Raw genomic sequence first — 13,233 nt, forward strand, 5'->3', positions numbered from 1 at the left:
AACGGTTTCTGTACGATAGAGCTTCATACCTACGAATCGCTGTATACATAGCTAATCGCTTGCCAAGCCAGCCATTCCTTATCAGCCGATGTTTGTAAGCCATGGTGATAGAGTCGACAGTGGTGCGATTGACTCTTTTCTTTTTTCTTTTCTTTTTTTTTTTAACATTGGTTGTCATTTTGAAAATAGGCAATGCTAAGGTGATAAAGTATACAAAGTACATATATAAACATGTGTTCCTTTGTTTTAGTTAAATTTGACAAAAGTTTTAAATTTAACCTTCACCTAGGAGATTTCGAGTTCCACAGCTGGTACACCTGGTGGCAGCCGCAGTTTGAGTTGCATGCCTCAAGGGAAGCCCATGTTATAATTCACGTTTAAAAATGGTACGTGATGCCTGAAAGCAACGGATGGTATTGTTATCCTGTTTGAACATGCTGTTTTAATGTACCCCATATCGTTCAATCCTGTACTAATGTCGGCAGATGGGACCATCCCTCCCTCCCCTCACACCCATCTCTCTCTCTCTCTCCTCACTCCCCATCTTTCCCTCTCCCCCCTCTCTTAATATTCCCATCAGTGAAGCGATGGGTTGTATTTGCTAGAACGGTATATAATAGAGGGAAAGTATGTTGTATGCATGTAGGTCATATGCTTCATCTATTCCTCCAAAGGGATTTGACCTAGGAAACTTTCAGAGACTAATGAGGGCACCCTGAAGTCGTGCCTGTGCAAGTTTTGTTTGATTCCATCAAGTTTTCAAGAAACAAAATTCCACCCATCCTGGCATTTTGTTCCTTTTGGGAGAGGAGGGGGTGCAGTTGGAATTATCCAAACTATATAACCATATTTTTTCGGTAGTAGGTTGTCGACAGCAACCGCCCAGGGTTGTACTACCGTTCTGACTTAGGAGCGTTAAAGTGGTGCCCGGAACCATCTTACACTCTCAGTCTCAGGATTGCTGGTCTTACTTTCTGTCTCACTCAAACTATAGCTAGCTTCAATCTCTCTTTCTTACAAACAAACATCATACATGTTTCATCATACACGTTTCATCATACACGTTTCATCATACACGTTTCATCATACACGTTTCATCATACACGTTTCATCATACACGTTTCATCATACACGTTTCATCATACACGTTTCATCATACACGTTTCATCATACACGTTTCATCATACACGTTTCATCATACACGTTTCATCATACACGTTTCACCATACACATTTCACCATACACGTTTCATCATAATTTTCACTCCTCACCTTTATATTCTCTTTTATTTCTCTTTCCTCTCATTTCCTCAGAAACCTCCAATTAAATATGATAAATTCCGAAAAATTAATGGCCCCTAGTTCCCGGCATTATGGGGTGCGAAGAATCTCCGGTGACGTGCCTGTCCCTGCTGCCAACGAGAGGGGGGGGCTCAGGCAGTAGTAGTATCGGTCCCTCCCAAGACCCTTGCCTGTTGAATGAACATGACTCTTTTTCAATTCATTTCACCAACATTCGTGGTCTTTCTTCAAATCTTTCCTCTGTTGAATATCATCTTGCAAGTTACTCTCCTAATATATTGCTTTTCTCAGAGACCCAATTGTCACACGACGTTCTTCTTAACTCCTTTGACATTTCAAACTACAACCTTCACTCAAGATTCCGCTTCAAAGGAGGAGACTGTGTCTACTCCAACATCAACATGCCTGCTGTACGCCTTGTGGACCTTGAAACTTCAAACTTTGATTTCATCTGGCTTAAGATTTGTCTCCCGACCATCACGGTTTTTCTCTGTTTCACTTACTGCTCTCCCAACTCTACAAACTTCACAGCTTTCTTTGACTATTGTTACGTGCTCCTCCCCAAACCCCGGTCACGGTGTACCTCTGAGCCCCGTGAGGAGTCACGGCAGAAAGATGTGTTATTCTGTATGTCAAAGATCAATGGTGAAACCACACCAATTGTTACCAACAAACAAGTATTGTATTAAGATCACACAAGAATAACAGTACAATAACAATAGTAATCAATTGTACAACCAATATATATTTCCTATGATGGTACCATCAGGTTCATACAATATAACTCACTGTGTTATATTGTACGAACTGTGTTATATTGTACAATATAACTCACTGTGCTCCAAGTGAGCGAAAAGAAGAAGATTCCCAATGTCTCTATTCCGGCATCAAGCCAAAGTCGTATTCCGGCATCAAGCCAAAGTCATATTCTGGCATCAAGCCAAAGTCGTATTCCGGCATCAAGCCAAAGTCGATCCACTCCAGTGATCGTCCGTACGATGTCGTATCGAGACTAGAATCCCGTTCAGATGACAGTCACAGTCACGCTGCCAAAGCTGCGTAAAGGCGCCCTCAAGGCGACTGGGAAATCACACCCTCGGGTATGGACGACATTGGACGTCCCACGGCTCCCACTCGTCGAACCGCAGATTTCCCATTTAAAAGCCTCGTTGCACACACACACACCAGATTAAAGTCTGAATGTGGTGAAAATGGTGGAAGCGAGATGAAAAACCTTGAGCGAAGCGCAAAGCGCGCGAGGAAAAATGGCCGACGGCCCGTTCTCGAGGCGTAACGGCACTACGATGATTCTCCTCGGAATCGACCGCAAAACCTGACACGCAGGTTGATCTGTCACAGCGATAACAACTCTGTCGCAGGAATCCCTTTCCTGGGAAACCCAAAGTTCACTCGTGACTCTCGTTCGCCAATCGTTCGCTCCAGACCTCGAAGCAACGAGGCTTCTTGTCCGACTCACTCGCTCCGCCTTCTTTTCCTCCTCTTCCTCTTCGTCGTCCGGTTCCCGATCCGGTTTCCGGTTTCTTTTAACTCTAACTTTTTCACCTTTTGAAAACAGTTCATAAACAATAAACCTTTTGAAAACAATAATAGTACCTGGAATCAAAAATGTTTACAGTGGATGAAAACCACAACAACGGAAGTGACGAATCCGTAACACTATCTTAATTCCTGCCATGAGACCATGACATCTGAACACCCTCAAGCAGAATTCCTCTATTTAGGAGACTTCAATGTACACCACAGGGAGTGGTTGAAATCATCCCACACGGATGTTGGGGGAGTTGAATCTCTTACATTTTCCATTTTAAATGATTTGGAACAAATTATCACCCACTCCACCCATATCCCAGATCGTCATGACCACTCTTCCAATACTTTGGATTTTTTCTTCACCTCCAATCCGTTGCGTTACAGCTACACAATTTCACCTCCAATTGGTTCTTCTGACCACAATCTTGTGCACATCACTTTACTTACCACCACTCCTCCTCCGATTGCTCCGACTAAACGCCAGTATTGGCATTTCAATAGCGCTGACTGGACTGGTTTACAAAACTACTTTTATGATTTTCCCTGGAAAGACTACTGCCTCTCCTCGGGTGCTGTCTCTATCTCATCTGAACCTATAGCCGAGATTATTTTGCAGGAATGGAGGCTTATATCCCCTTCTCTTTCAAGTACATCTCTCCTACCAACTCTTGGTTCAATAATTCCTGCTCTGTGGCCATTCGTGCAAGAGATGCGCCATATCGGACATGAAAAACTCTTCTTCCTCTGACTCGCATTCAACATTCATATCTGCTAGAAATCATTGCAAACATGTTATTCGTGAGGCAAAGCATTCCTTTATCCAAGAGAAATGTGACAACCTCTCATCGTCTTCCACTAATGGATCTTTCTGCTCCTTGGCTAAAAGTATCTCCAACAACTTCTGTCACTCTACCTTTCTTTAGCTTTTCCGTTCTGATGATACTATCGCTGTCTCTCCGACTGATAAAGCAACTCTTTTTTGTTCTCTTTTCTCCTCCAATTCCACAATAGATGCCTCCAAAATTCCATCTCCCTCTGATGCACCCCTTTCCAATCCTATACCCCTCCTGAGAATCTCTTTTCATGCAGTGAAAAAGTACTCCTCTCTCTGGGCACGAGCAAGGCATACGGACAAGACGGCATTCCTCCTCGCGTCTTGAAGGAATGTGCCTCAGAACCTGCTCCCGTGCTTGCTCGTTTGTTTGGTTTGTGTTTAAAAACCCAATATTTTCCTCTTTCCTGGAAACATGCATTAATACTGCCTATTTTAAAGATGGGTGATCGTTCAAACCCTCCCGACTACCATCCTAATATCCAAAATAACTACCGTCCTTTTGGAAATAGTAGAAGTCATCCACCAAGTTCCGTCCGAATCCGTCCATAACTTTTTGAGATACTAAATCATACTAGATATCGTTTCTGGCCCCATCTCTCAAGTGAAGAATCACTTTAAAATATTCTAGTATCCATATCCGAATATGTATGTTCACCAAAATCAGATCAATTCATCCGTGTTACACACCCAACTTGAACACCAAGTTTCATCCAAATCGGGCCATAACTTTTTGAGATATCCTACTCCCAGACAGACAAGCAGACAGACAGGGCTGAAAACATAACCTCCATCCACCTTCAGTGGCAGAGATAATAAATAAATAAATAAATCAAACAAACGAAACGTTAAAAACTGGTCGGTGTAATAAAATAATAATTAAGAAGCCATGGGCCAGACGAAGCCATGAGACAGACGATGCAATGACAGAGCGAGGCAGGGAAAGTAAAGATAAGGAGGTGCACATCCAGGTTTGCCTGTTTCAGATCGCATCTTGAGCACATGCTCATGATGCCAAGCTCCCAGGCTTGTAATCCCATACAGAACGTTGATTTGTCCATTGTCTTACAACTTCCTTGCCCTGCATGAGATTAGCGTGCAAGCTACTCCATGAGCCTCGGATCACTGTTAAAAAGGAAAAGTAAAAACAGTGATGTAGTGGCATTCCAACAAAGGGCTCAAAACTTGATTCTACACCTTCTTCAACTCCTGAAAGGTTCAGCAGCAAAATCCAAGTCGGATGGAAGAGCAACAAACCGCGTGTTAGGTTCCAATCAGCAGCGGCTAGCAGGGCCTTTTCCAGGGGATCGCCGACCAATGTTCCATCGTCGAGCTGTGCCAGAGAGTGGCAGGTCGCCAGAACCCAATGTGTCTGCAGAGGACTCGACGATAACGGCGTCAACTCTTCGTTGTCCCTGAGAACACGGATGGTATGGGGAAAGAAATGGATTGATATGGTAGGAAAGCAGAATACACTCGTATTCCAGGCCGAACAACTTACAAGCAATTTGCATTGCCATAGCAACCTTTTTGTTCTGAGCAAATAACGGCTACCTTAGCGAGGTTGGCACATCAAGTTTGTGATATTGACATTGGTGAGCCTTACGTCAGGCCAGCGATTCCACGAACAACGAGGCTGTCGCTGGTAAGGGTTCCTGTCTTGTCAAAACAGCACATTTCCACCTTGCCGGCAAATGGGATGCGGAACGGCTCGGTGCAGGTGATCACTGAATGGAGTGGGGTGCGGTGGGAGACGTGTGCAACGGCGATTAATTATCAATCCCAATGGAGCTTACTTTAACATCAAACGTCATTTCATCATACTGCAACTTAAACTCCAGTGGAATTCCCTTGGAACGACAGCCAGGGCCTGTGGTAATTATCAGGCGACAGAATCAGATCACAAGGTCATTGTTGAATAAGGATGGCTTACTGAGCTTGGCAAGGGAGATGAGTGAAGTATTGACAGCGATGGAAAGTTCGATCGGCAGTTCAGGAGGAATCACAGATGTGAGGATGAGTGCGCACTCCAAGAAGAGCTTGTAGCGGTTCCGATTCGGGTCTTTCGTACCTGGGCCCAAAGACAAAATGGGGGGATTTTTTTTTTTCCTCCAGCCATGAATCAGTAATGCAACAATCAATAGCACAAGTCGATAAACTAATCCAAAACAGTTACCATGTTAATAAAGCAATGTTAACAAACACTCAGGAAGTAACCAGTAGCCGTCCCCAACAGCCTTTCCTTCACACTGTATCTGACCTTCAACCCAGACGTAAACAGCTGCAGCAACAGCAAAGACGAGCAGGAAAAGGATGAAGATGAAAGTTTCCAAATTATTCGCCGTCACGCGCTTCACACCAAACAGAATGGTCCGCAGAAGTTTTCCCTTCGCACAGCACCAACAGAGATTGAAAGAAAACGTTGAACCGCTACACGAGGGAACAAACACTACAACACTGCAAATGGGTTGAGATTGAAAAAAAAAATCAGGATGTCTCCATGCTGAAGGTAATCAATTCGAGTGTGATGAATAATAATGAAACTGTTGCTCCAAAAATGTCCCACAATTGATGATCTGGCACAGATCTTCACAAACCTGAGATGTGTTGAAGCCAGTCCGCAACACGTACGCCACACACCCACCATCCGAGGCTGCAAACGCAATTTGGCGGTCGGGATGTGGGGAGAGAGGACCAACACTTATATAAACCAAAGGTACCATTGGCAGAACAACACTGTCCGACAGGCTGGATGGCAGTTTAATGCAATCAAATCACATTATCTGCAACTTGATCCACTTGGCCTTTTGAATGAGTGAAACGTCCAGCCTGGTCAGTTACAGCAGCTCAGATGGGAAAAAAGCAATACAGAATTGCGCTGACAGAGTGAACCTTGCTATGGGGGCTTTCGGGGTATAAAAGATCATGGTTTTGGATGTGGCATGATCTGAGATGGTGTAAAACAGCTAGCTAGAAGACGAGGAGTGAACAATGACATTGAAGAGAATATCTTTACCCGTTTTGTCGAAAATAATTAGGAGGCATTACTTTACAACATGTTCTCATACATAGAGAATGTCTGATGAATCATCTATCTATAATTCCAGTAATCTCTGTGTGTGTGTATGTGTGTATGTCTGTGTGTTTGTCTGTGACCGCTGTTTCTCGACAACCACGGGTCCGATATACTTGAAACTTGCCAGGTATATTGCTGGGGACCCGAGGATGTGCCTTTTCAAGGTTTCATATTAATCGGACAAGTAGTTACCGAGCTATGTCCAAAAAACGATTCAACCAATCAGAGAGCAGCGAGTTATCACGTGTGCCGAACGTGCCGAACAGACTCTGCCTCGGACGGCACATTTGAGAGCGTATTCATTTATTTCACGTTGGCAAACTATGTTGGCGTTAAACTATGTTTTAAAACTAATTAAAACTAATTTGCGATTCTTTCGCTTTCCTGCGCGTTTGTGCACGCTATGGCGATTTCTTTACCAAACTCCGCAAGCCGTTCGCTTTGGACCAAACCATTTCATGTAAATAGAGGGGGGGGATTGTCACCGTACTCGCAAGCCGTTCGCTTTGGACCAAACCATTCCATGTAAATAGAGGGGGGGGATTGTCACCGTACTCGCAAGCCGTTCGCTTTGGACCAAACCATTTCATGTAAATAGAGGGGGGGGGATTGTCACCGTACTCGCAAGCCGTTCGCTTTGGACCAAACCATTTCATGTAAATAGAGGGGGGGGGATTGTCACCGTACTCGCAAGCCGTTCGCTTTGGCTTTGCGAATGGACCAAACCATTTCATGTAAATAGAGGGGGGGGATATAATTTTAGATATATATATAGTACGGGCATGCCCTAGTACTTATAACACTGGCTTTGCAAGAGGATGCAAGACCAGAAGACCAAAGTCACCGTTATTATTACACTACCCGCTACTCCCATTCGGGTCACCTTACAGATAACACTGCCGACTACTCCCGTAGGTTCATCCGACCTACAACACTACCTGCTGCACCTGCTAAGCTCCTTGTATCTACAATACTGCATGTGGCTCCCACTCGGCTTATAATACCTATAACACCAGGATCATTTGGTCGTAGTACCTATATTCTTCCTCTGCTCCAATTGGTTCATCTGATGATGTGCTGGTGTGGGTCAACATCATTCAAGCTATTTTCAGAGAACAGCTTCAGTGCTGGCAAACACGAGTCTCCTATGTCTACCGCCCTTTACATTAACTCAGCCTGGGAATTATTCCATGGAAAAATGTTCTCCTTTATGTACGGATTCATCCCATTGTCTGTTCTGTATTTTTGTATACGAGGTCAAGGCTCGTGGAAGAACTAGTGTGGTGAACGGATCAAGACGCAACCACACAAAAACAGTAGAGAGAGGGCGAGACACCAACAGCAGTATCAAAGAGAGGGAAACTTGGACAAATAATGGGTGTGGGGAGGAATTATGGGTAGAGGAGGATGCATGGGGTGGACAAGATGCATACAGAAGCAAACTCACAGGAAGGAATAACTGGAAATTTGGAAGGAGGTGGGCTTGAGGTTGGGGGGGAGGGTAGCTATGGGGGTATAAAAGATCATGGCTTTGGATGAGGCATGATCTGAGATGGTGTAAAACCGCTGGCCTGAAGACGAGGAGTGAACAATGACATTGAAGAGAATGTGAAAGTTCGTTCCACGGCCAGGAAAAAAAAAAAGAAGGAACAAATGTGTGGAGGTGAGAAATGATTCTGGATTTTGGGAATTTCACCAGAAGGGTGTTGATTTTGGACCTTGTACTCCCCACAGAAACCTGGAGGAGGAGGCAAAGCATGGAGAGAGCAGAGGGTGCAAGACCAGAATGGAGGTGGCAGAAGAAACCGACCACCACCCTGTTTGCGATGGGAAAATTATATGCCCATAGACTCAGCTTTGTCGCAGTACATTCCAATAATCTTGAAGGCCTTGGTTTCCACAGCGTCGGGCTGAGAAAGGTGTGATGCAAAGGCGCAAGCCCAGATGGGAGAGCAGCAAGTACTCCATCAAGCTGCAGATGAAGGCCTTATATACACAAAGAATTAAGTTAAGCACCCCTACACAACGAATTAAGGTAAGCACCCCCTAATATATATTCTTTGTGTATATGTATACATTGGCATATATTCTAAGGTATGTGAGATCAAATAATGATTGGTATGACAATAACCTGCCACAGCAACGCATACGACGGCTTACAGGGTCTATGAGACGTAGGGTTGAGTCAGTGATCCGATCACGTGGGTCCTACACACGTTATTGACGCAAAGATCGCTAGAGGTCTTCTCAGAACAATGACTGTACGTTAGAAAACATAAACGTCATCCACACTGTCCGTGATGGACCTATAGCTCCATACTTAAATTGAGGTGAAAATATGCCTAAAATTCCCAAAAAATTTCACCTTAAATTATTCAGAATAAAATATTGAAAACGGCATGATTGTTATGTTTTTATGTGACCATAATATCACTTCTCCAGAAAATATAGCAATATCATGGGTATATTACACTGTTTTGACGACAACAAACTTGTAATGTGCGAGGTTGTGAAAAAACGGGGGGGGTGCTTAACTTAATTCTTTGTGTATAGATCTTCAGTTATCATACCCATAACCCCCATGGTACACTGAATCCTGTGGTAAGGCGGTTGCATTGAAACAACTGGCCTTCTCCTCCTGGAAAGCAAACCCAACCAAAGGCCATCTGGAAAACCCTCCCGTTTACTTTCTCAACAACCTTCTTGAAGAGGTTCAGTCACTCAAACTCTTGCATCTGACTCTCAGAAATAATCTTTCTTCGGCAAACCACACGTTTCAGAGTTGGCCTACAAAGCCAGTTGCCAACTGAGCATCTTCAGTCAAGTGAAGTCCTTCCTTGGAACACCTGAACTTCTGTCCACCGACAAGGTCTTCATCCACAGCTTGATGGAGTACTGCTCTCCCCTATGGGCTGGAGCCCCTGCCTCACACCTTGCTCAGCTTGATTCGGTGGAAGCCCATGCCTTCAAAATCGCTGGAAGCTCCCGTGATGAAGCTGGGTCTCTAGACTTTTAATTTAACATCGCAGACAGGTCGGTGGTCTGTGCACTTTCCGTGCTTTTCCCCCCACCCCTTCCAGGTTTCCACAGAGCACACATAGGCTACCATCAAACCCCCTTCAAATTAAATTCCCAATATCCAGAATCACTCCTCACCTCCATTCGTTTGTTATTTTCCTCCACCTGTGGAACCAACTTCATTCTTTTCAATCTCATTCATCCCTCCAGCTGTTCATCACCATCTCAGATCATCCACAATACAAAGCCATGATCTTTTCAAACCTATCTCTTTCCAACTTTTCTGTTTTCCTTCCTGAGAGGTTACTTCTGTATCCATCTTGTCCACCCCGTGTCCTCCCATAGTCCTCATTATTCCTCACATCCCTTATTTTCAAGTCTCTCCCTATTTTGTCCCTCAAACCTAGTGTGTGTTTCTCCCTCTCCATCTGCTGTTCGTTTTGTTCTGTTGCGTCCTGATCTATTTGATATCACATTCCCCTCATGAACGAAATAGTACCGCTACGTACGATAAAAATTGTCAACGCTTTTGACGTGAAACCCCCTTCAAAAACTGGGTTTTTTCACGTTCAGGCCATGACCCTGGGTTTGGGAACACCTGTTCTAGCTCTTCCACGAGCCTCAACTGTGTATAAAAAATATATATAAAAATTAACGTGTCTCCAACTCGGGTCATTATCCCTACAACAATGCCTGCTGCTCCAGTAGGTTCATCCTATCTATAGTACTGCCTGGTGCACCTGCTGGGCTCATTGTACCTGTAAAACTCCCTGTGGCTCAACCATCATTAATTTCCTTCGAGCAGCCAAAGAATAAAGTTTCCACACTCCCATGATGCCTGCACTACACTCTCAGAGGCGCACACAGGTCCAGCCTACACTCGTACAAATGAACATTTGTGTGCACCCCAAGAACAGGTGGGAGGCTGAGGCTTACACCAACAAACCTCAATGTTCATCGATAAAGCTTCCCGAAGCCAGGTAACCTTGCATTACAAGCAAAAAATAATTATATGGGATGTGTTAGCAGCATTGCCTCATTCAGGTACCTCTGTTAGCATCCTGTCATTTCCCACACATGCATGTTAACATTAATCACAAGAGTAGACATTGTGGAAAGGATAAATGCGAAAACAATACTGAAAATATTTAAAGAGCACTTTGTGTGCGCATAAAAAAATGTTATGCCTGAGGTTACACGACTCTTCATCCAAAGTTACGTCAAAAGAGAGCCATACGTCGAAGGCCCGTTGCGGTCTTGGAGGGCGGCGTATGCTGCACCACTCTGGTACCACTGAAAACAACATGCAGCCGTGAATCCGCCTCTAGGTCCAGGCACTTGTCTGTGGGGAGATCTTCTATGGGTTCCTGGGGCAGCAAAAGAGGGGCCAATCACACAAACCAGTCACCACTGGAGGAGGACATCCAAAAAATATTGACATGATGCAAAAGAAAATGGGATGACAAAATTAGCAAGGCCAATTGCAAGGCTTTGCTAAGCAATCGCTGCTGTTTTTAAATTAATTGAACAGGCAGCATCACACCGACAAACCTTCATTTGCGGGACCGACTCCCCGGTTAGCATAGCTTCATCGACGATGCACCGGCCACGGAGAAGAAGGACGTCACACGGTACGAGATATTCTTGGGGCGAGCGGCCTATCAATTGCAGGGGTTTGTCAGGAGTGGTGAAACATAAATCAGGGTTTGCATACCAGGCTTGTGGGCCATAATTTACATCGACATTGGGTGGAAAAAACAAGGCAAAACAAAAGATGCATTCCCAGAGTTTAAAAACATGAAAAATGTCTGAGCTCTGAGTTTTCCAACCACTTATCAAAGTTCAGCAAATGCATGAACTATTCAAGCGAAGCTTTTACCGATGGAAATGACGTCACCAGCAACCAGTTCGATGCTGTCAAGTGGTCTCCATTTTCTGTTGCGGTACACCTACAACACAGCACATAGATCGGTGACGTTTGTTCGTACAACAAGCAGGCATTTCACATATTTGATTGATCCTGGGGGATGTGGAGTCTTAAATCAATTAATAATGCAGACTCGTGTTTTTCTGTTACATCTTCATCCAGGAGTTACTGTAATATACAACAAAACAACAACATGCATTTTAAAGGCCATTTTCCCTGCTAGAGCGGGGGTTAGCCTTGCGGTCCCCATGACAATCTTCTCCATTTTGCCCTATTTTCTGCATCTCTCCTTGTTAACCCCCTTGCCCGCATTTCTTCTTCCACCATCTTTAGCCAAGTCTTTCTCGGTCTTCCCCGTCCTCTACTTCCTTCTACATTCATTTCCATCACTCTTCTCAAACAGTCACTTTCATCCTTCCTCAACACATGACCAAACCATCTCAACCTGTTTCTCTTCACAGCATCAATCACAGGCTCTATTCCCATCATCTTTCGCAATTCATCATTTGTCTTCCTCTCTCTCAACGATACTCCGCACATCCATCGAACCATTCGCATTTCCACCCTTTCCAGCCTTCGTTGCTGCTCTACGTTCATTACCCATGTCTCGCTCCCATAAATCATAACACTTCTCACGCATGCAGCACACACCTTTCCCTTCAGCTTCAACGACACTCCCCTCCTCATCAGCACACCACTCAGTTCCCGAAACCTCTTCCATGCACATCTCACTCGAGCAACCGTTGCCGAGTCTGATCCACCTTCTCCATTCAGCATGTCTCCGAGGTAGCAAAATGTTTTCACACCTTCCAGCTTCACGCCGTCTCCAAGATCCAACTCAACATTTCCTCCATCTGCAGCTCCTTCTGTGCACACCTTACATTTGAATGTAGCTGCCACACTGGTTAATGACCCTCTCAGACCACTACATTTTTGATGAACCCACTCAGCGCACATTGTACATTGAATGGAGTTCACTCCGACACCCTTCCTGCACACAGCACAGGGACACTTCCCAGTTCTTTCCACCTCACCACGTGCTTTACCACTTGCCATCACCTTCGTCTTTCCGATATTCACCTTCAGACCTTTTGTCTCCATACATTCCTTCCACTTGTTCATCTTTTCCTTCAGTCCATCCATACTTTCCGCAATCAACACCAGATCATCTGCATACAACAACTCCCACGGTAAACCCTCCTTTACGTTCTGAGCCAGCACCTCCATCACAGCTACAAATAATAGTGGACTTAGTACCGACCCCTGATGCACTCCCACCTTCACCTCAAACTCACCACTGTTCCCGTCCTTTGTCCTTACAGCTGTGCGCGCTCTTTTGTACATTGCCATCACTACTCTGATCAACCATTCCTCCATTCCTAACTTCCTCAATGCGCATGTCAATACTTTGCGTGGAACCCTATCGAATGCTTTCTCCAGATCAACAAACCCAAGAAAAAACTTCTTCCTCTTCTCCATGTACTTCTCCTGCAACTGCCTCACAATGAAAAGCGCGTCTGTCGTTCCT

General features: G+C 44.6%; 1 protein-coding gene across 2 annotated transcripts in view; it reads right to left on the reverse strand.

Moving 5' to 3' along the window:
• Positions 1-13,233, reverse strand: part of ATP13A1 (ATPase 13A1) — a 63,268-nt gene that overhangs the window by 23,550 nt on the left and 26,485 nt on the right. Inside the window, exons 6-13 of one of the 2 annotated variants that reach the window (XM_068134042.2) lie at positions 11,658-11,727; positions 11,330-11,436; positions 11,016-11,145; positions 6,282-6,337; positions 5,945-6,071; positions 5,618-5,755; positions 5,291-5,411; positions 4,942-5,099 (exon numbers count right to left, since the gene is read on the reverse strand). In XM_068134042.2, the coding sequence (XP_067990143.2) occupies positions 4,942-5,099; positions 5,291-5,411; positions 5,618-5,755; positions 5,945-6,071; positions 6,282-6,337; positions 11,016-11,145; positions 11,330-11,436; positions 11,658-11,727 (907 nt within the window). Of the gene's footprint in view, positions 1-4,881; positions 5,100-5,290; positions 5,412-5,617; positions 5,756-5,944; positions 6,072-6,281; positions 6,338-11,015; positions 11,146-11,329; positions 11,437-11,657; positions 11,728-13,233 lie in introns of both variants that reach the window. The other variant, XM_068134041.2, reaches the window with a different exon arrangement.

Source organism: Myxine glutinosa, chromosome 13, assembly GCF_964187855.1.
Source record: "Myxine glutinosa chromosome 13, kmMyxGlut1.1, whole genome shotgun sequence".
Classification (NCBI taxonomy): domain Eukaryota; kingdom Metazoa; phylum Chordata; class Myxini; order Myxiniformes; family Myxinidae; genus Myxine; species Myxine glutinosa.